The sequence below is a fragment of the Lepidochelys kempii genome, chromosome 2 (assembly GCF_965140285.1).
Source record: "Lepidochelys kempii isolate rLepKem1 chromosome 2, rLepKem1.hap1, whole genome shotgun sequence".
NCBI classification, from domain to species: domain Eukaryota; kingdom Metazoa; phylum Chordata; order Testudines; family Cheloniidae; genus Lepidochelys; species Lepidochelys kempii.
In genome coordinates, this window is record NC_136381.1 from 52,941,997 (window position 1) to 52,961,926 (window position 19,930).

At 41.2% G+C, this 19,930-nt stretch overlaps 1 protein-coding gene across 1 annotated transcript in view; it reads left to right on the plus strand.

Annotated features, from left to right (window-relative positions):
- The window catches only part of LOC140906580 (tumor protein D52), a 191,621-nt gene that overhangs the window by 82,296 nt on the left and 89,395 nt on the right, over positions 1-19,930 (plus strand). Inside the window, exon 6 of the mRNA XM_073330753.2 lies at positions 6,894-7,075. Coding sequence (XP_073186854.1) covers positions 6,894-7,075 — 182 coding nt within the window. The remainder of the gene's footprint in view (positions 1-6,893; positions 7,076-19,930) is intronic.

The following is a 19,930-nucleotide window of genomic DNA, read 5'->3' on the forward strand; positions in this document are numbered from 1 at the left end:
TTTCAAGACCTGTTGCTCATTTGGGTGGGATGGGACCACCTTGCTGTTAAGTTGGCGGGGGGGGGTTTACTTCAGAAAATGTGCATGGCCTTCCTCCATTACCTGCGGATCTTTTACTGAGGTTTGGGACTATGATTTTTCCATCCTTTGTTCAAGATATATTGCCTTGCAGAATATTTAGTTTTAGGGAGAGACCAGATTCGTAGTGTTTTTCATACTGACCTATACAGTGTACCTAGGAAACTGAACATATCCAAAATGTTGTGGTTTGTGTTAAACCCTTCTGGCGTCTTCCCTTTTTAATGTCTAGGGTGTAGAAAACAGTTATTTACACTTAATTTGCCTAGATCATTGTTGGGCAACCTGCAGCCCGTCAGGGTAATCTGCTGGCAGGATGCCAGACAATTCGTTTCCATTGCACGGCCGCCCGCAGCTCCCAGTGGCTGTGGTTCGCCATTCCCAGCCAATGGGAGCTGCGGGAAGCAGCAGCCAGCACAACTCTGTGTCCCGTGCTGCTTCCTGCAACTCCCATTGCCCAGGAACAGTGAACCGCAGCCACTGGGAGTTGCAGGCAGCCGTAAAAATGTAAACAAACTGTGTGGCGGCCTGCCAGATTACCCTGACAGGCTGTGTGCTGCCCACGGGCTGCAGGTTGCCCACCACTGGCCTAGATGTTTGACACCCTTTTTGTACATCTGAGTTTTATTTGTCATGTTTTTTTAAATTTTTAAAATTTTATCTTCATCATGATTAAGTATACTTTATATCGTAGACAGGTCTGAATGTTTGACAGGAAAGCGAGCAGCTGTAAATAACTTGAGGTCCAGAGGTTTGCACTCTCAATTCTGCTGTGTATTCTGGAAGAAAATAATTAGAGGAGACTTAGAAGTCACAAAGAGAAAATAACAAATACATCAGAAGGTGATCTAAGAGTGGAATTACATGTTTGGAAGAAGCTGAAGACACACAAATCAACATCTAATGAGAAATCCTGGAAGTCGCACAGAAAATTAACACAGTTGCAGTTTCTGCCACGAGATTGTAAATGAACGTATTGATGGTGGTGATAGCCCACAGAAAAGTCTTGGAGCTCCTGTACACCAACCGTTAGAACCTCATCACCATCATAGCAACTTAGGAGAGTCTCCCTGCTTCAGGCACATGGGTTTGTAATAAATCACAAGAAGATCCATAATCCCTTCTGAGAGAATTGTCCACCTAGAAGTCAATAGGTTCAAAAGAGGGAGATTTCTTGGCAGAGCAAAGGTTCGATGAGACCCAGATGTTGATCTCCGTGGTGTCAAGGAACCAAGTTCGTCCATCCATCTTTACCTGCAGCTTCTGCGGCTTCCAGTCTTGTGCGCGGAGCCTATTCCAAGGGCAAGTTTGCACATAAGAGAGCTTCAGGAGCTAAGCTATTTCCTACAAGAGATGCTTAGAAGAATTAAGATATTATCCAGAGTAACCCATTCCCTCAGTTTGTGAAAACAGAAAACCCATATGATATTAATATTATGAATTTTCCTTCACAGTCCCAAAAATCTTGATCATGGATGTCATGCTTTCGGGGTGGAGAGCTCATTGGGGATGTCATAATACACAGGCAATATGCTTGAGATCACTGAGGCTTCAGACCATCAAATTACTAGAGATGAGAGTGCTAAGGGTAGCCATTGGGACTTCCAGGGTATGTCTACACAGGGATAAAAGCCCTGTGGCATGGCTGCGGCTGGCCTGGATCCGCTGACTTAGGCTTGGGATGGGGCTAAAAATCACCGTATAGATGTTCAGGCTTGGACTGGAGCCTGAGCTCAGGGACACTCCACCCTCACAGGGTCCCAAAGCTCATGCTGCAGCCGAAGCCCAAATGTCTATGCAGCAGTTTTTCAGCCTTGGAGCCCAAGCCCCGTGAGTGCAAGTCAGCTGATCCAGGCCAGCCGAGGTGTTTTATCCTTGTGTAGACATGCCGTCAGAATCACTTGCAGGCACAGGTTCTGGATCAGACAACACAATGACGTTGGTATGTCATTGTCTGGCAAGGGAGCAAAGAAGCTTGAGTCTGAACACAAATCAAAGATCCTCCATGGGTGCAGTGACACTGAGCCTCCATCAGGAGGATCCACATAAAAGAGACAGTGAACACAAAAGCAGCTAAGACACCAGCATATGGACAATTCAGTGGTTTCTGTATCAAGAAGTATTCCAATTCCTATCCAGGAAGTAAGGCCATGCCCCAGGTGGGCCTATTCATATCCAGTTGAAATGTGAAAACAAGGCTCTTCTTCGTCAGCCTAGCAGATTTAGGGATCTGGGGCAAAATTGGGGATTGGCCCTGCTTTGAGCAGGGGGTTGGACTAGGTGACCTCCTGGTCCCTTCCAAACTGAGATTCTATGATAACCAAATATTCCTCTATACATCCCTTTTTCTTGTTTTTGCTGGTGAGAGTAATTCAAAATATTAAACTGGAGGAAATGATGGCCATTCTGATTACCCAAATTGGCTAAGAAGTCAGCAGGCTAAGCCCTAGTAGAGTTGCCACAGAGACTGCCAAACCATCTTCCAAGCAGATAGTATCTCCTGTTCTGTGGCTCAGTCTGCATTCCAACTGAGGTTACCTGAGCCTAGTAGCTTGGTATTGAGTGCAAATGCCAAAGTAAGAGTGGATACTCCTTCAAAGTCATAAATACCTCTCTTAGCCTCCCATAGACTTCTAAATTCCTAAGTCACTTTTGAAAATAAGGACTTAGATTTTTAAGTCACTTGACGCTATTGAACATTTTACCTAATGCTCTTAAAGTGTAATGGGGAGGTCAGTCAGTACCCGTTGTAGATTTTGGCATTGTCTATAAGGTGCTAAAAAGTGCAAGAAATTATCTTTGTGCTTTCCTGCAAAATACTTCAACAGGCAGAATCTTAGACAATTTTTACTACTTAGATATGAGGATTCAAATGCAATAATCGGTTATATAAGATTTTTAGGATGATTCGTTGTAGATGTTTGTTTGTGTCACTTGAGCAGCATGTAGGGAAGCCTGAGGATTGGATGAAGCATTACCTAGATTGCCGTATCACCTGAAGAAATACAAATTGTTAATGCTTACTATCAACATTCCTATTGTATCTGGGTTTTGTTCTTGAAGCACAGCAAGTGCTTTTGTAAAATTAATTTATTTTACCCAGTTTAATTTAGTTTATATTATTATTATTTATTATTATTATTGCCTAAATTTGAAAAAAAAAAGTGTGCATTTGTGATTGTAAAGCAGAAGGTTTTTATACAGAATACTTATGCTGGTGGTGCATCAACAGCTACTTCTATCTCTAGGTAATAGGTGTTTTGTATACACAATTGCTTAAAAGTATTTTAGTCAGAGTTCTGGGGTGCTACTGTTTACACTGGTAGTTTCTGAATCAGCAGATTTGCCAGGTATCAGATCTCTAGCTCAATTTTCATTTCCTGAGGTTTTGCTATGTCAGGACAACCCAAGCTGTTTCTGCATTCCAATAAGTCGGAATTCAAAACTATCCCTTTTTGTTATGATGTTCTTAGGAATGAGGTTGCCAAATTTACAGATAGAATGTGATGGCCCTCTTCTAGCTACATGATTACTGCTGTGTGGCTGCTAACTTTTTCAGCATCTGTTTAGTTTACGCTGGGGTATGTGTGTTTTTTATAGTGTCATATTTGATAAATAACACAGAAGCTATCTGTTAAGAGTTATGAGATAGAAACATCTTTGCTTCCCATTAAGCATGCTTTTGATTCTTTGACTTAAATACGATATGGTTTCAAGTAGTTTGAAATGTTTTAGTTTTCTGATTGAATAGTTTGTGTCTCATGTTGTCCAGTCTCTTGTAACAATTAAAACACATTACTGCTGATGCGTCAATAGGTTGTTTGATTAGTTCCTTGGCATGAAGAGATTAGATTTCCCATTTCAAAGGGTAAATAGTATCATAGATGTCTGTAGCAGTGGTACTCTGTATTTTAGACTACATTGTGTAGACGATATAAAAGGTGATAAAAATGTTAGAGCCTGGAATGTCTTTTTTACCATTTAAAAATGACTGGTACATGGGCTAACTTCACTACAGATGGAAGTAGGTATAATTCCCTCACCGCTTATATCAGCAGTGAGTTTCACCCAAGCTTTCTAGATATTGAGCCTTATCCTGCTAGGTCCTGAGCTCCTTGTGTGAGGTTCTGAGTGTCCCCTAATCCCATTGGAGTTAACATAACATCAGGGTCGGTGCAAGAATGTTTTGCGCCCTAGGCGAAACTTCCACCTTGCACCCCCTCCCACCCTGCGGCGCCCCCCCCGTGGCAGCTCCCCTCCACCCTGAGGTGGCCCCCCCTGCGGCAGCTCCCCGCCGCCCCCTCTCCCCTCAGGGAGCCGTGCAGCAACTCCCCTCGGCCCGGGAAGCCGTGCGGCAACTCCCCACCCCAGCCCACCTCTGCTCCGCCTCCTCTCCGAGCACGCCGCCGCCGCCTCTTCTCTCGTCTCCCAGGCTTGCGGTGCCAATCAGCTGTTTGGCACGCAAGCCTGGGAGGGAGAGAAGCAGAGCGGGGTGGCGTGCTGAGAGGAGGAGGCAGAGCAGAGGTGAGCAGGGGCGGGGAGCGGTTCCCCTTTGTGTCACACCCTCCCCCGTTACTTGCTGCAGGCATCCCTCCCCGCGCCCCTCTGCTGCAGCTCACCTCCGCTCCACTGCCTCCCCGGAGCGCGCTTTTGGCCACCCCCAACCACTTGGCGCCCTACGCGACCGCCTAGTTCGCCTAGTGGTTGCACCAGCCCTGCATAACATGGGTTGAGCCATTCTGAGCTCCTTTCAGGGTTGACCCACTAAATAGAAAAAAGTGATGCAACTATAATTTTTAATAGCATTTAGTAGCCTTGAGACTTTTGATGCTATGTATTAAAAAAGCAGGAAATTACTGAAAAGCAATGCTCCTCTACATCAACCAAATTTCTAAAGGTTTGGCTATTTGATTATTACTCGTTCCATTGAGATTAGGAGCCCATATGCCTTGGCTTGGAAAAATCAGCAGCCGAAATTATATAAAGAAGTTATTCTGTTAAGGTAATAATTGCTAAATGCTAAAAAGCATTGATGAACGGGTTCTCTTTGCAACTTACGAATAAAAATGTTCTTTTTCATGCACTTTCTGTTTCTAGGATGTACTATCTCAAAAAACCATGCGTCCGTCCACAAATTCTCTTGCTTCCCAGAAAAAGGCTGCTGTTATCATATTTTATAGGCACCCATCTTAAAATTAACCGAACTTAGTATCTTAGTAGTTAGTATTGTTCTCATAAATGCTGCTTCTTTCTGACAATGGTATATCTAGGTATTTTAAGGCTTTCATTTCTTAATACTAAGATTAAAGCCTTTTACTTGGAATATTTAGGTACATAGTACCCTGTGTATAGAGCTGAGTATTTACTATTTGGTCTAAATTCTCTTAGAATTTTCCTTTGAGTGTTTTACTCCTTGGTTATTATATATTGTCACTGATGGCTGAATTATTAGCTTTTAACTGTACACTTAAATACTCTCGTCTTGTTTCCAGATCTTTCATGTCAGTCACATTATGCTCAGTTAGCATCAGCCAGCACAGATGGCAGCTAAAGTACCTCAGTTTCACAGAGATGTATTTTTCAGTTATTGTTTTTAATTGGATGTGGAGAGATGTTTTTATTAAAATCTATGGATGAGTGTTCTCAAGAAAATACAGTAGTATCAGACATAATTTAAACCTCACCAGAGAGACAGATTGGGGACCTAGGGGAGCAGGCCTCCCTGAAACCAAAAGAAAAGGGGGAGGTCTCCTTTTGCTTGAGGAGGAGGATTTGTGGTCCCCAATTGTCTTCAAGGGGAAAAAATAGTGTTCTATGCATTTTGCCAGTCGGCACTTGAATTCAAGTGTTTTGTTTGAGATTTTGGTGTATGAGAGAGAAAAAAAGATGTTGTTATGCATTCTCTGTGGCAGGGGTTCTCAAACTGGGGGTCGTGAGCCCTCAGGGAGTCGCAACGTTATTACATGGGGGGTTGCAAACTGTCGGCCTCCACCCTCAAAGCCTGCTTCACCTCCAGCATTTATAATAATGTTAAATATAAAAAGTTTTTTAATTTTTAAGGGGGGTTGTACTCAGAGGTTTGCTGTGTGAAATGAGTCATCAGTATAAAAGTTTGAGAACCACTGCTCTATGGGTATTTAAAAAAAATCAAGTGTGTACATGTATGTACTTCCATATCATTACTCTGATGAAATATTTTCCATGTTTATATGAGGGGTGTAAATAAAAAAGCTGTGAGCATTAATCCATAATTTGGACTGTTCCTTTTATTATTTAAATACAAAAGCCAAAAAGCTAAATTGTCAAAAATTAAAAAATAATTACAGTCAGTAATGTCTTGCCAAATTTATTTGAGTGCATTTTCAATGAGGAAGTAGTAAATTAAAATCTAATTTTAATAAGGTTCTACATGCAAGTAAATCATATCAACTAGCAAATATACCTTTTAAAGAACTATTACATTATTTTATTAAATTATTGATTAGTTAATGTCTATAGAACACTTTGAAGGTATGCCTTACTACATAGGTGCAAAGTATTATTTATCATCTCTATATAGCTGAACTGTTAAAATATTGCCCTTTTTAATATGTAAAATGTTTTGGATCAGAGAAATAATATACCATAAACTGAAGTCCTCTCAAAAGGCAAGAATTTACAAAAAATGTACCAGGGACATGAAATTTTGAATTGTATTGTAGTGAATGGCTCTTGTTTATACATTAAAAATAAGATTTAGTGTCTCGTTTAGACATTAGTTGCATTTTATGTATGGAAATATGTTTAACATTTTTTTTCCTTATATTTATCTGTAGGTGCCTTCAAAAAATGTGGAATCCTTCGCATCCATGTTGAGACGCTCTCCTTTAGTTCAGATGGGGCCCGCCAAAGACAAAATAGTGCTTGGTCAAATCTTCCACATTGTAGAAGATGATCTTTATATAGATTTTGGTGGCAAGTTTCACTGTGTGTGCAAACGACCAGACGTAGATGGAGAGTAAGTAATACTATTGTGGTAAAGGAATAAAATTTGCAAGAAAACCAGGATACCTAGGCAGTCATAAATCTCTTTGGAATGATCTCAGATAGGGTTTCTTTATAATTTGTTAATTTTAAACTGCTGAACTATGGATTGCAGGTGGAGAGCTAATCCAAATCACAAAAAGGTTTGGTTTTGCTCCGAAGTCACTGCATTAAGAGCAGATTCCCTTACATTATCAATCATTGGCACACAAATATTACAAACTCTTAAAGCCCAGAGGGGAATTACTTTTGTTAAATGTGTGATTTGTAAACAGAACATTAACTGGAGATCCAAAGTAATTTATTTGTTAATGTTTTCTGTCTTCTTTTAGTTCAGGTTTTTAAATTGTCAAAATTTTATCTTTGCACCTTGAAATGCACATTGACCACAAATGAATAATGAACAATTGGACTGAGATAAATTGTGATGACATAAATGGATAAATATGATACAGTTTAGATTCATTGCCTGTTTCTAGTTGAGTGCACCACGAATATATTCGTATAAGCCTTTCTCTGATGGGCAAAATATATGCATGAAATGTCAGATTCCTGTATTTGTAGATGTTGGTTTCAAAAGAAACAATTAATTAAAACCATCTATTTCTGTAGAAAACAAGCTTTATTTTTTTGAGGAGAAACATATTTCTGCTGTTATGAGTACAAAGAAGATAGCATTACACATGTGAACTGAATATAAACTGGGTTCATTGTTGTCTTCCTCGCTTTTCAGAGACAGCTCCATACCTCTGCAGCTGAGTTGCAGGTTGCCCAGTGGCAATGGTAGCAGCGTGAAATTAACAGCTCAGTTTCACTTTTGCTATCCTGAAACTTGTGGCGTTTGGTTAAGCTGTTAGCTTTCTCATGCAGCAGCATGATTCCTATGAGCAGAAAGGAGAACAGGAACTGAAATGAGGAAGGAGGCTCCAAAAACAGGGACTAGGGAGGAGCAGAGTAGTGCAGACCCACTCTCTCGAAGCAGACTGGAGGCTCTGGTGAGGCAAGAAGAGACAAAATTCCTTTTCCCTTCCGGCAGCCAAAGGAGGGTTGAGCTTCAGATTTATCAGACACCTTATGCCAGAGGCTGATCATAAAAGATAGAGCCTCGGAAGCCTCTAGGGACAGCACCCTAGTAGAGATATTGTTGCTTGCCCTATTTGCAGCTGCTGGGGAACAGGGCTTCTCACCAGGTTCTTGCCCTTGGACCTTGCTGATGGGAGCCCCCTTCTTGTCTTTCATATCTGAATCTGGCTAGTAGGTTTACTCTTCTGTCCAGTAGGTGTCTGGTCAAAAACTATAATAGGCATCAGTGTGTCAAAGTTGAGAAACCAAACATTTACTGAAAATGTATTTTTTGTGAAAACTTGAGCACATGTGAGAATAAAAACTCACTTTCATTATTCAGTTCACTTTCACTCTTTAGTTTTTGTGCATTAGCACAATGCTGTGGTGCTTGAGTTCACAATGGTATGGTACATTTAAATCTACCCCCAACTTAAAAAAATTTTTTTAAAGGTTTGAAATTATTTGTATTGGGTTGGATGAAACCCCTCACTACCATACCTAAAATAATTGTCTTAAACTATCTTGACAATAAAAGCCAACTCTGGAGTATTTTGATTTCCAAACGTTTTTAATTTGAAATAACAAGTTTGTGCATAAGACTCTAATGTAATTTTGTAATCAAACAGCATTTGCGTATTCATGATTTTGCTCCCTAATATTTTCTAAAATAACGGCATAGTGATTTTTGTAGTGTTGCCTCTCTGACAACAGATGTGTTTGACAGGCCTGTGACTTTCAAAGCAGATATGATTGACAAATATAAGGTAGATAGCACGTGCCATGAATGGTAGTAGTACATTTTTTGACACAGATGTGAAATAAACAAGGTAATTTCTCAGTTCAGGCTACTTGTAGGGTAAAAATAAAGGGGGATTAATTCTGCGTATGGTGAGCATCTTCAAAGAAAGTCCTCCAGCCTTATTGACTTCACTGGGAGCTCAGTACACTCAGCACTCTCAGGACCAGGTCTATAGAATCAACCTATATTATGTATTCAAGGCAACTAAATTTAAAATGCAGAAAAGAGAGAAAATTCAGGGTGGGAAAAGGCAAAAGAAAATCCAACCTTTCTACATAGTTCTAGTGAATTTTATGTTAACAGTTTATTTAGAATCTTGATTTAATATTATGATAGTTTAAAATTTGATCCATTACTATCATAAATTTACTTATAAAAGATAGAAAACTTTAAAGTCTGTGGTTAATGTAGCTCATACAGCGAGAATGATCAGTAATCATGGCAATCATAATAGGTCTTAATGTCTTGTATTAACAGGACATTGCATCATATTTTGGTGACAGAACATAGCACAGGAAAGAGAAAAAATGTATCTCAAAGGAATTTGTCCCCAAGTCCAATAGTGTTTGTGCCTGTATGGACCCATCTCTAGTGTTCCTTTTCCCCATCTTTCTTTTAAGGTTTACATTTGAACATGTATTGTGGTGGGTGGATTGGGGTGGGGCTAAGGAGTTGGAAGTATAGAGCTCAACTAAATTACTACCAAACCATCACTTAACCCTCCACAGATACTCCAGAACAAGTGCAAGATTAGCCCCTGTTGGTTTTTAAATTCGCATATAAATGGGTAGATTAATTTTGATGAAATTGACATGGGGTGGTATTAGTACTCTTTCTGATAGTTTTTTTTTTTTAGTGTCAACAGTTATATTATGAGATGTCTTCTTCCTACAGCACATAGTTAAACTAATTATCCGAAACTTGGCACATTGGTCAGTGTGTGCGTGCAAGGGACTTTTGGATCAAAAGCAAATCTGGAAACTGCTATCTTGGCTAGATGCATTAATATTTAAGTAGTCATAACTATGTCTTGAAGTTAATGCCTCATGAAGAGGAATAAGTGGGAAGGTCATGCCTCTGCTTGTCTGATTACTTCTGTCTGCTTGCAGACTAAAGACAGCAGTGCACTGATTTTATAAAATTAAGGTTGCATTCTCAGAACAATACTACCTTCTCATGTTTAATAAGAACCTGGTATAAATAATGTGTGGAGACTCTGCTTTGGATATTCCTGTGTCCCTCACCTGAGACAGAGATGGAGACTGACTTACAGTTTGGAAGCAAATGAATAATCATTTTTTACTAAAAAAAAAAAAAAAAAAAATCTTTAGTTTGGCAGAAGATGCTAACGTGGTTCTAGTCTAGAAAGTGACAGGGTAAGAATATCATCCTCTTTTATAAAAAAAAAAAAAAAAAAGGAGTACTTGTGGCACCTTAGAGACTAACCAATTTATTTGAGCATAAGCTTTCGTGAGCTACAGCTCACTTCATCGGATGCATACTGTGGAAAGTATAGAAGATCTTTTTATACACACAAAGCATGAAAAAATGGGTGTTTACCACTACAAAAGGTTTTCTCTCCCCCCCACCCCACTCTCCTGCTGGTAAAAGCTTATCTAAAGTGATCACTCTCCTTACAATGACAGGTTTCAGAGGAACAGCCGTGTTAGTCTGTATTCGCAAAAAGAAAAGGAGTACTTGTGGCACCTTAGAGACTAACCAATTTATTTGAGCATGAGCTTTCGTGAGCTACAGCTCACTTCATCAGATGTTTACCGTGGAAACATCCACGGTAAACATCTGATGAAGTGAGCTGTAGCTCACGAAAGCTCATGCTCAAATAAATTGGTTAGTCTCTAAGGTGCCACAAGTACTCCTTTTCTCCTTACAATGTGTATGATGATCAAGTTGGGCCATTTCCAGCACAAATCCAGGTCCCCCCTCCCCCTTCACAAACCCACTCTCCTGTTGGTAATAGCTTATCTAAAGGGGGGGAGAAAAGCCAATGGGAGCTTCAGGGGAGGTACCTGGAGGCGTGGCAAAGGCAGCGCACGGAGCCCGGTGCCCCTCCCTCCTGGAGCGGTGCTGCCACCCCAGAGTCACTTTAGGTAAGCGGCACTGAACCGCTGGAGCCCGAAACCCCCTGCACCCCTCACCCCAACTCCCTGCCCTGAGCCCCGCTGCACCCTGTACCACCGTGCACCACAACCTTCTGCCCTGAGCTCCGTCCCGCAGTCCGCACCCCTCCTGCACCCCAACCCCCTGCCATGAGCCCCCTGCCACACCCCGCATGCCTCCTGCACCCAACCCCCTACCCTGAGCTCCCTCCTGCAGTCCACCCTGGTCCTGCACTCCGCACCCCTCCTGTACCCCAACCCCCTTCCCTGAGCCCCCTCACATACCCCACACCCCTCCTCCACCCCAATCCCTTGCCCTGAGCCCATTCCTGTACACCGCACCCCCTCCCACAACCCGCACTGCCTCCCACACCCCAAACCCCTGCCCTGGCCCTGCATACAATTTCCCCACCCAGATGTGGCCCTCGGCCCAAAAAGTTTGCCCGCCACTGCTGTAGAGTCAATCTAGCTGGAGAGTGAATTGTCTGATATTGTGACTCACGTTGCCAACAGAAATGTTTACAAAGTGGATATTTATTGTTGGTAGAGCATGAGCCAGAAAGGAGACATCTTGACTTTCAGATTGCGTATTGAATGTAGAGGGCTAAACTAACAATTTAGAAAAACCATCAGATTTAATCTGCAGTTACTGAAACAGACATGGAACCTTGTGATGCTATTCTTACAAGTCACTTTCCAGAGTAGAACTATACTTTTATACCTATTCTAGTGTGACTTGTACTGCAGATCTCTCTTTTTAATTTGTTCTTCTCTTTTCAGGAATGTTAAACTCCCCAAAAGTGTTACTTTTTGATAACAATAAGAAAAAACAGGGAGAAAAAGTACCTTTTGCCCCTAAATAATCCTGTCTCAAGTGATGAGCCTGCAATGCCTCCTCGATAACTTTGGCTTATTACTCTAGAACAGAGGTCCTCAAACTTCATTGAGCCGTGACCCCCTTCTGACAACAGAAATTCTTACAAGATCCCAGGAGGGTCTTAGGCCTGAACCCACCCAAGCCCCGACTCCCCAGACGGGCGGGGCCAAAGCCTGCTGCCCTGGGTTAGGAGGCCAAAGTTGAACCCCGAGGGGAGGCTGTAACCTGAAGCCGAAGCGTGAGCCCAGTCACGCTGGGGCGTCAGCCCTGGGCAGTGGGGCTCATCTTTGGCTTCGACCCTGGATCCCAGCAAGTCTAACACTAGCCATGGCAACCCCTTTAAAATGGGGTCGTGATCCACAGTTTGAGAATCGCTGCTCCAGAACAATCATCTAGAATTAGTTTATAGTCTCCTAGAGCATAATAAAACTTACCTTTCATTATCCAGCACAATCTTTGAGCTGCAGGGTGACTTTTGGTTCTTCAAAGCAAACAAAACTCTTGTAGACCTGTTCGGTGGAGCCTGTGCCTATTAACTAGCTTCTAAAATCCTAATTCTCTCAATTCTTTTTGCCTCCTCCAGGAGGCAAATTCCATCCAGCATAAAGTCCTTGTACTGCTGGGCAAAGGAAGATATATATTTTATTTAATTAAATATTTATGTATTTATTTATTAAATATTTTCCCTTTCTTTTCACGGATAGAGTATTTCCTTTTATTAAGTAATTGCAGAGCAGCAACCTCATAATCCCCCAGAATATGTCTGCACAAGAACTGTGCAAGTATCTGATTTTTTTGGTTTGCTGGCAGTTACGAAAAATAAAGTTTCAGGTAGACCCAAAACATTTTGTTTTACCTGAAACAAAATGTTTCATTTCCATTTTGAGCTCTTCAAACATATTTAATTTTTTTAAATAAAATTGAAGGAAATTTGTTAAGTAAAAGTAGTATTGAATTATCAAATATTTGAATTGAAATATCAAAACGTTTAGTTTCAAAAATATCAAAATGAAACATTTTGATTTTCTTTGGTTTTTTTTTTGTAGTTTTAGTTTTTTTCATCAACTGAAACAATACAGCCCAAATTTGCAAAATGTTTTGGCTGATCCAAATTTGCATTTTTCTCCAAAAAAATGTTTTGACCAAAAAGTTTTGCCCCATCCGTTCTCACCATTACATAAATTAATTTGCAGCCTTGAGTTGAAACCACTTCTGGTTAAAAGAAATCCTGGAAACAGTACTGATAGAGGTTTAAAAACAATGAATATAATGGGGAAGTGAAGACTAGAAACTCTTTTCTTGCCATTCATTGTCTGTTTCTCTTTTTGGAAAATATTACTTCATGAATTTGTAAAGTCTGTTATTATACATCATTATTGTTGTTTGCTTGCATCGGGATCAGAATCTGCCATATCTGGAGTATAGTCAGTTTACTATGGGCCAAATGCATTGCTGGTGTAATGTCAATGGAGTGAAACTAGGATGCACTTGTCCGCTAATGGCAGGTTGCCATGTAGGATTTATTTGATGTTACAAAGATAGTACCGTCATTCTTGCAGAACAAGAAAATATGAATATGGGGCATTACTAAATACATGACATTTTATTTTATATATTGCAGTTATTAAAAACAGCGTCTTTCCTGGCATTCATTATTTAATCTTGTATAAAGTCCCTGTAAAAAGTGCAGTTTCTGTAAAATGATTTGTAATCCACCCAGAGATAACATGCAAGGCAAAGAGATACTATGGAAAAATAGGAGTATGCTAGATTATGTTTTTTCTGTCGCTGAAAGTTTTTTCTTTTGGGTAGTAGAAAGGGAACAAAGCCTTCAAAAGAATAGTGCTTGTTTTTAATAGATCTCCCAAAAGAACAATAGTATAAACCATGACACAGAGGTTCTGTTCCAACCTGTTTCTGTCATCACTGGGTGGGATTCTTAAGAACTGTTAAGTCTGGGAAGGAGTTGTGCTGATTTTGTTTCTTGTAAGGTCTGCACCTGTATCATTAATGACCATTCCCAGTAAAAACGCAATGGCTTCTCGTAGTTTTCTGAAATGTGGGATTGCAGGACCCCTATCTGTGCCAGTCTGAGGTTGCTTCGTTTTCGAAAACTGTTTTAAGCCTCTAGCAACTTTATCAAGTTACAGAATCTAAAAGGTACTTCTTTAAATTTGCATGTGCAGCTGTTGCAGGGATTTCCAATACATACTGTGGCAATTTACTTAACACCTTTTAGTGTGTGCCAAATTTGCATTGGGGAGGAGGGGAGAAGGAGGGAAAGAAATCATATGATGCTAGTTGCAGTTCAGAGCATAAGGAGTACTAGTGGCACCTTAGAGACTAACCAGTTTATTTGAGCATCCGATGAAGTGAGCTATAGCTCATGAAAGCTTATGCTCAAATAAATTGGTTAGTCTCTAAGGTGCCACTAGTACTCTTTTTCTTTTTGCAAATAAAGACGAACACGGCTGCTACTCTGAAACCTGAATTCAGAGCATGACGGCTTCATGACCTTCATAAAACATTAGGTAATGTTACTTTTGTAAACTATACCAAAATATTTATACTGCTTGAATGGTTGCCAAGGTGAATTTTATTTGGGAAACATTCACACGCTTTTGTTTTCTGTATTAAAATTATTTTATATGTTAGGAGGAAGTGAAACTAATTATTCTAAAATATCTTTTTATGTGGTTGATTTGTTGGGTGTTTTCCCCCTAGCATTTACATTTAATTAAGACAATTTGAGCTGTACTGTTTCCAATAATGATGGATGAAGTGTGGATATTTAAGATTAAAACATGTTTAATAAAATTAGAGCTAGGTTCAGTGAGAGATACCGGTTAGTAGATGATTTTGATATTTCAAAATTTGGTTTCATTCCAGTTTGGACCCAAACACCCTAATTTCAAAATTCTCCATGAAAGGGAATGGACCGCTAGCTCCAGGTTAGTGTATCTGGTGGACTGCTGTGGATCCTGGAAGCCCTGGGATCCCCAACTCAGAGGCAGTTCACCTGGCTGGCTGCCCCAGACTCTAGAAGTCCTGGGGTCCCCAGTAATGAGGAGCTGAATAAGTGAGCTGGCAGGAAATTAGTCAGATTTCCATCAGAAACCTGCCTTATTGCTAGCGGAACTTTATCAAAATCAAACCATCTCTATGAAACATTTTGATAAACAGGCAAATTTGAACCAAAAATGTTGTTTTGGAATTTTCCTGACCAGATGTGTAAAAAAAAAAAAAAAAAATTTCTACCATTCCTTTTCCCAGGCCTCGCTATAAAAATAGTTGAAAATGTTTAATGTGCATCAAAGAAAAGGAAAACATAAGATATTAATTTTACATTACTAAAGTGTTAAGCACAGTATTTTAATTTACATTTCTTAGGCTTGATCTACACTAGTAACTTATGTTGGTATAACTGTGTCACGCAGTGCTATGGAAAAGACAACCTCTGAGCGACGCAGTTATAGCAGCCTAACTGCTGGTGTAGACAGTGCTATGCGATGGGAGTGCTTCTCCTGTTGACCTAGCTACGACCTCTCGAAGAGGTGGATTACCAATGCCGATGGGGTAGGCCCTCCTGTCACATAGGTAGCATCTACATTGAAGCACTACAGTGGCGCAACTGCACCACTGCACCATTTTAAGTGTAGACAAGCCCTTGGATTTCAGACGTTTGGCCAAAATATAACAACTGGCCTCAAAGTCACACCTAGGAAGTTGTGCATCCACCCACATTTGCAAAAGAGTTACCTCTTTCGGTGCTGATCCAGTAGAGCACTGAAGCACACATGCTATTTTATGCTTCTGAATACTCAAGTTGTCTTCAGTGGGACTATGCAGCTGATTAAAGTATGCATCTGCTTAAATGTGTTGCTTGACCACAGACTGTGCGTAAATGCCTGGATGGTTGTGTCTATGATTGGGATTTTTACAAAAAGAATTCTTACCTGTGTCTAGGGCTGGTAGGAGTTGTAGTATAGATAAGTGTCTGACGGCTTCCTGTGTTTTTGCCAGTGTGTTGTTAAAATCATAGAATTGTAGGACTGAAAGGACCTCAAGAAGTCTTCTAGTCCAGTGCTCTGCACTTGAGGCAGGACTAAGTATTATCTAGACCATCCCTGACAGGAGTTTGTCTAACCTGGTCTTAAAACTTTCCAGTGATGGAGATTCCACAATCTCTCTAGGTAATGTAGTCCAATGCTTAACCGCCCTGACAATTAGGAAGTTTTTCCTAATGTCCAACCTAAACCACTCTTGCCACAGTTCAAGCCCATTGCTACTTGTCCTATCCTCAGAGGTTAATGAGAACAATTTACCACCCTCCTCCTTGTAATAATCTTTTATGTACTTGAAAACTGTTACCATGTCCCCTCTCAGTCTTCTCTTCTCTAAATTAAACAAACTCATTTTTTTTCAATCGTCCCTCAGATGTCATGTTTTCTAGACCTTTAATCATTTTTGTTGCTCTTCTCTCGACTTTCTCCAATTTGTTCACATCATTCCTGAAATGTGGCACCTAGAACTGGACACAATACTCCAGTTGAAGCCTAACCAGCGTGGAGTAGAGCGGAAGAATTACTTCTCATATCTTGCGTACAACACTCCTGATAATACATCCCAGAATGTTGTGTGCTTTTTTTACAACAGTGTTACCCTGTTGACTCATATTTAGCTTGTGATCCGCTCTGATCCCCAGATCTCTTTCTGCAGTACTCCTTCCTAGGCAGTCATTTACTATTTTGTATGTGTGCAACTAACCATTCCTTCCTAAGTGGGGTACTTTGGATTTTTCCTAATTGAATTTCATTCTATTTACTTCAGGCCATTTGTCCAAATCATTCTGAATTTTAAATCCTATCCTTCAAAGCCTTTGTAACCTCTCCCAGCTTGGTATTGTCCACAAACTTTATCAGTGTACTCTCTGTGCCATTATCTAAATCATTGATGAAGATATTTAACAGAATCGGACCTGATCCCTGCAGGACCACACTTGATTTGCCCTTCCACCATGACTGTGAACCACTGATAACTACCCTCTGGGAACAGTTTTCCAGTTAATTATGCACCCATCTTATACTAGCTCCATCTAGCTTGTATTTCCCTAGTTTGTTTATGAAAAGGTCATGCAAGACCGTATCAAAAGCCTTACTAAAGTAAAGATATAACAGATCTATCACTTTCCCCCATCCACAAGGCTTGTTACCCTGTCAAAGAAAGCTATTAGGTTGGTTTGACATGATTTGCTGTTGACAAATCCATGCTGAGTGTTACTTATCACCTTATTATCTTCTCGGTGTTTGCAAACAGATTGCTTAATTATTTGCTCCATTATCTTTCCAGGTACTGAAGTTAAACTGACTAATCTGTAATTTCCTGGGTTGTTCTTATTCCCCTTTTTATAGATTGGAAAATGACAAATACAGTGGCAGTCCTGTGGAATCTCACCCATCTTCCATGACTTTTTGAAGATAGTTGCTAATAGCTCAGATATCTCCTCAGTCAACTCCTTGAGTATTTTTAAAACTGCGGGTCGCGACCCAGTACTGGGTCACGGAATGGAAGGTGCTGGGTCGCGGCGGCTCTGGTCAGCACCACCAACTGAGCCATTAAAAGTCCCGTTGGCAGTGCTGCCCGGCTAAGGCAGGCTAGCTCCTACCTGTTCTGACACTCCACTGCGCTCCCAGATCGTCCAGCAGCGGGTCAAGCTCCTAGGCGGGGGGTCACAGGACTCCGTGTGCTGCTCCCACCCTGAGCACCGACTCCGCACTCCCACTGGCCGGGAACTAGCCAATGGCAGCTGTGGGGGGTTAGTGCCTGTGGGCAAGAGCCATGCAGAGCCACTTGCGCACCTCCGCCTAGGAGCCAAACCTGCTGCTGGCCGCTTCCAGGACGCAGCGCGGTCCATGGTGCCAGGACAGGTAGGAAGCCTGCACCCCCGCTGCACTGCTGACCGGGAGCTGCCCGAGATAAACCCACACCCCCATCCCTTGCCCCAGCCCTGAGCCCCCTCCCCCGCCAACCTGGAGCCCCTTCCTGCACCCCAAACCCCTCATCCCTGGCTCCACCCTAGAGCCTGCACCCAGAGCCCTGACCGCCTCCCATACCCCTGCCCCAGCCCAGAGACCCCTCCCACACTCTGATCCACTCATTCCCAGCCTCAACCCAACCGTCTGCCCCAACCCTGAGCCCCTCCCACACCACAGATCCCTGATCCCCAGTTCCGTTGGGTCGCAGGCATTAACAATTTTCTTCAACTGGGTTGCCAGAAAAAAAGTTTGAAAACCACTGTTCTAGGATGTATTTTCATCAGGCCCTAGTGCCTTTAATACATCTAACTTGTTTAAGTAATTTTTAACTTTTTCTTTCCCTATTTTAGCTTATGATCCTACCTCATTTTCACTGGCAAGAAAGAAATATCTAGTAGAGATGCAGATTTCCATTTCAGATGTCCATGGTATCACTCTAAGCAGTGAAAAAGAAAACATGATGAAAGTTACCTAAACTGTTCTTTTAAAGTGTAGTTTTGCACATAGTATAGTACATCTACTGTAACGACATGTTTCAGAGTAACAGCCGTGTTAGTCTGTATTCACAAAAAGGAAAAGGAGTTAACTATTGGCACCTTAGAGACTAACCAACTAGTTATGCGACCCCCGAGCATGCTCAAATAAATTGGTTAATCTCTAAGTACTAGTACTCCTTTTCTTTTTGTAACGATATGATAATTCTTACTTTTACATTCTTCCTAAATAGAAGCAAATCATTTTACAGACTTTATTAATGAGTTCTGTAAAGCGCGTGCTAGGTTTTGCCTTCTGCACTAGGCAACTAGGAGGAAGAAAGCATATGGAAGTCTCTTTTTCCCACCCCCAATGCAAGTAGCAGGGCAGGATTCTCTACTTAGCATCTGAGAGGGCCAGCAAACACAGTGGTCAAAGTATCATGGTCTTGTACCAGCTAGGGGCACCATCTAGGCCCACCATTGGCTAGTGTGTTTATGCTGCTGCTAACAACTCGTGCACACCATGAGCCACTGCTGCTGCCAGTTAGAAAGTGCACTCCAGCATCTTGTTTCCCATAGAAATCTGCCATGACTAATAGGATGATTGCAGTAGAAAACACACCCACTAGTATTAGGGATACGGGAGGGAATAATTATATGTATCAATTTCATATACACATACACTATAAACATACATATGAATCGCTTTGTTCCCCACGAATGGAGGGTGCAGCCTTTTCTAGATTGAAACCTGGCATCTATTTTAAAGCACATAGCAACATTAGACAAAAGTTATTCTCTTCCACTATCACTCTGCCAATAGTGCCATCTCTCTACCCTGTTCATCTGCTTCTAGGAGCATCTCTGTTTCTTCTATATTGCCCCCCCCCCCCCCCCCCCGGTGCTTTGGCACGAACTTATAATTCTGGTCTGCCAGGCCATCTCTGTCTCTACTTGTTCCTTAAGACTCAGCTCTTCTGCAATGCCACAATGTGAGTAAATTTATATTCTTATTATGAAAATATTTTTAAACCACAACAACAAAATAGTGTAACTGAGCCATCATAATGTGTGCATAACCAAGCTGAATAACCTCATGATTTTGCTGTAAACCACATTATTCCTTCCTTCCTTCCTTCACCCTATTGTTCATTATTCCCACTTGATGCATCCTGTATATTATTTTGTAAGCTGTACGGGAAAGAATAATGTCTTTCTACGTGTTCGGTAAGACCCTGTACAGCAAATACCATAACAGATGATATAAAATAAATTAAAAAGTGAGGAATACTGTATCCAACTGAAACATCTGGGTAGAGCATTATTGGCCGAGCTTCCGTGGCCCAATGCTCAACTTGATGGCATTTCTCTGTTTAGAAGTAACACTAATAACTTTTGAATGCTGCATCTGATTACTTCCCATACCTCAGGGAATGTTCTAGGCTTCAGTGGGCAGAACC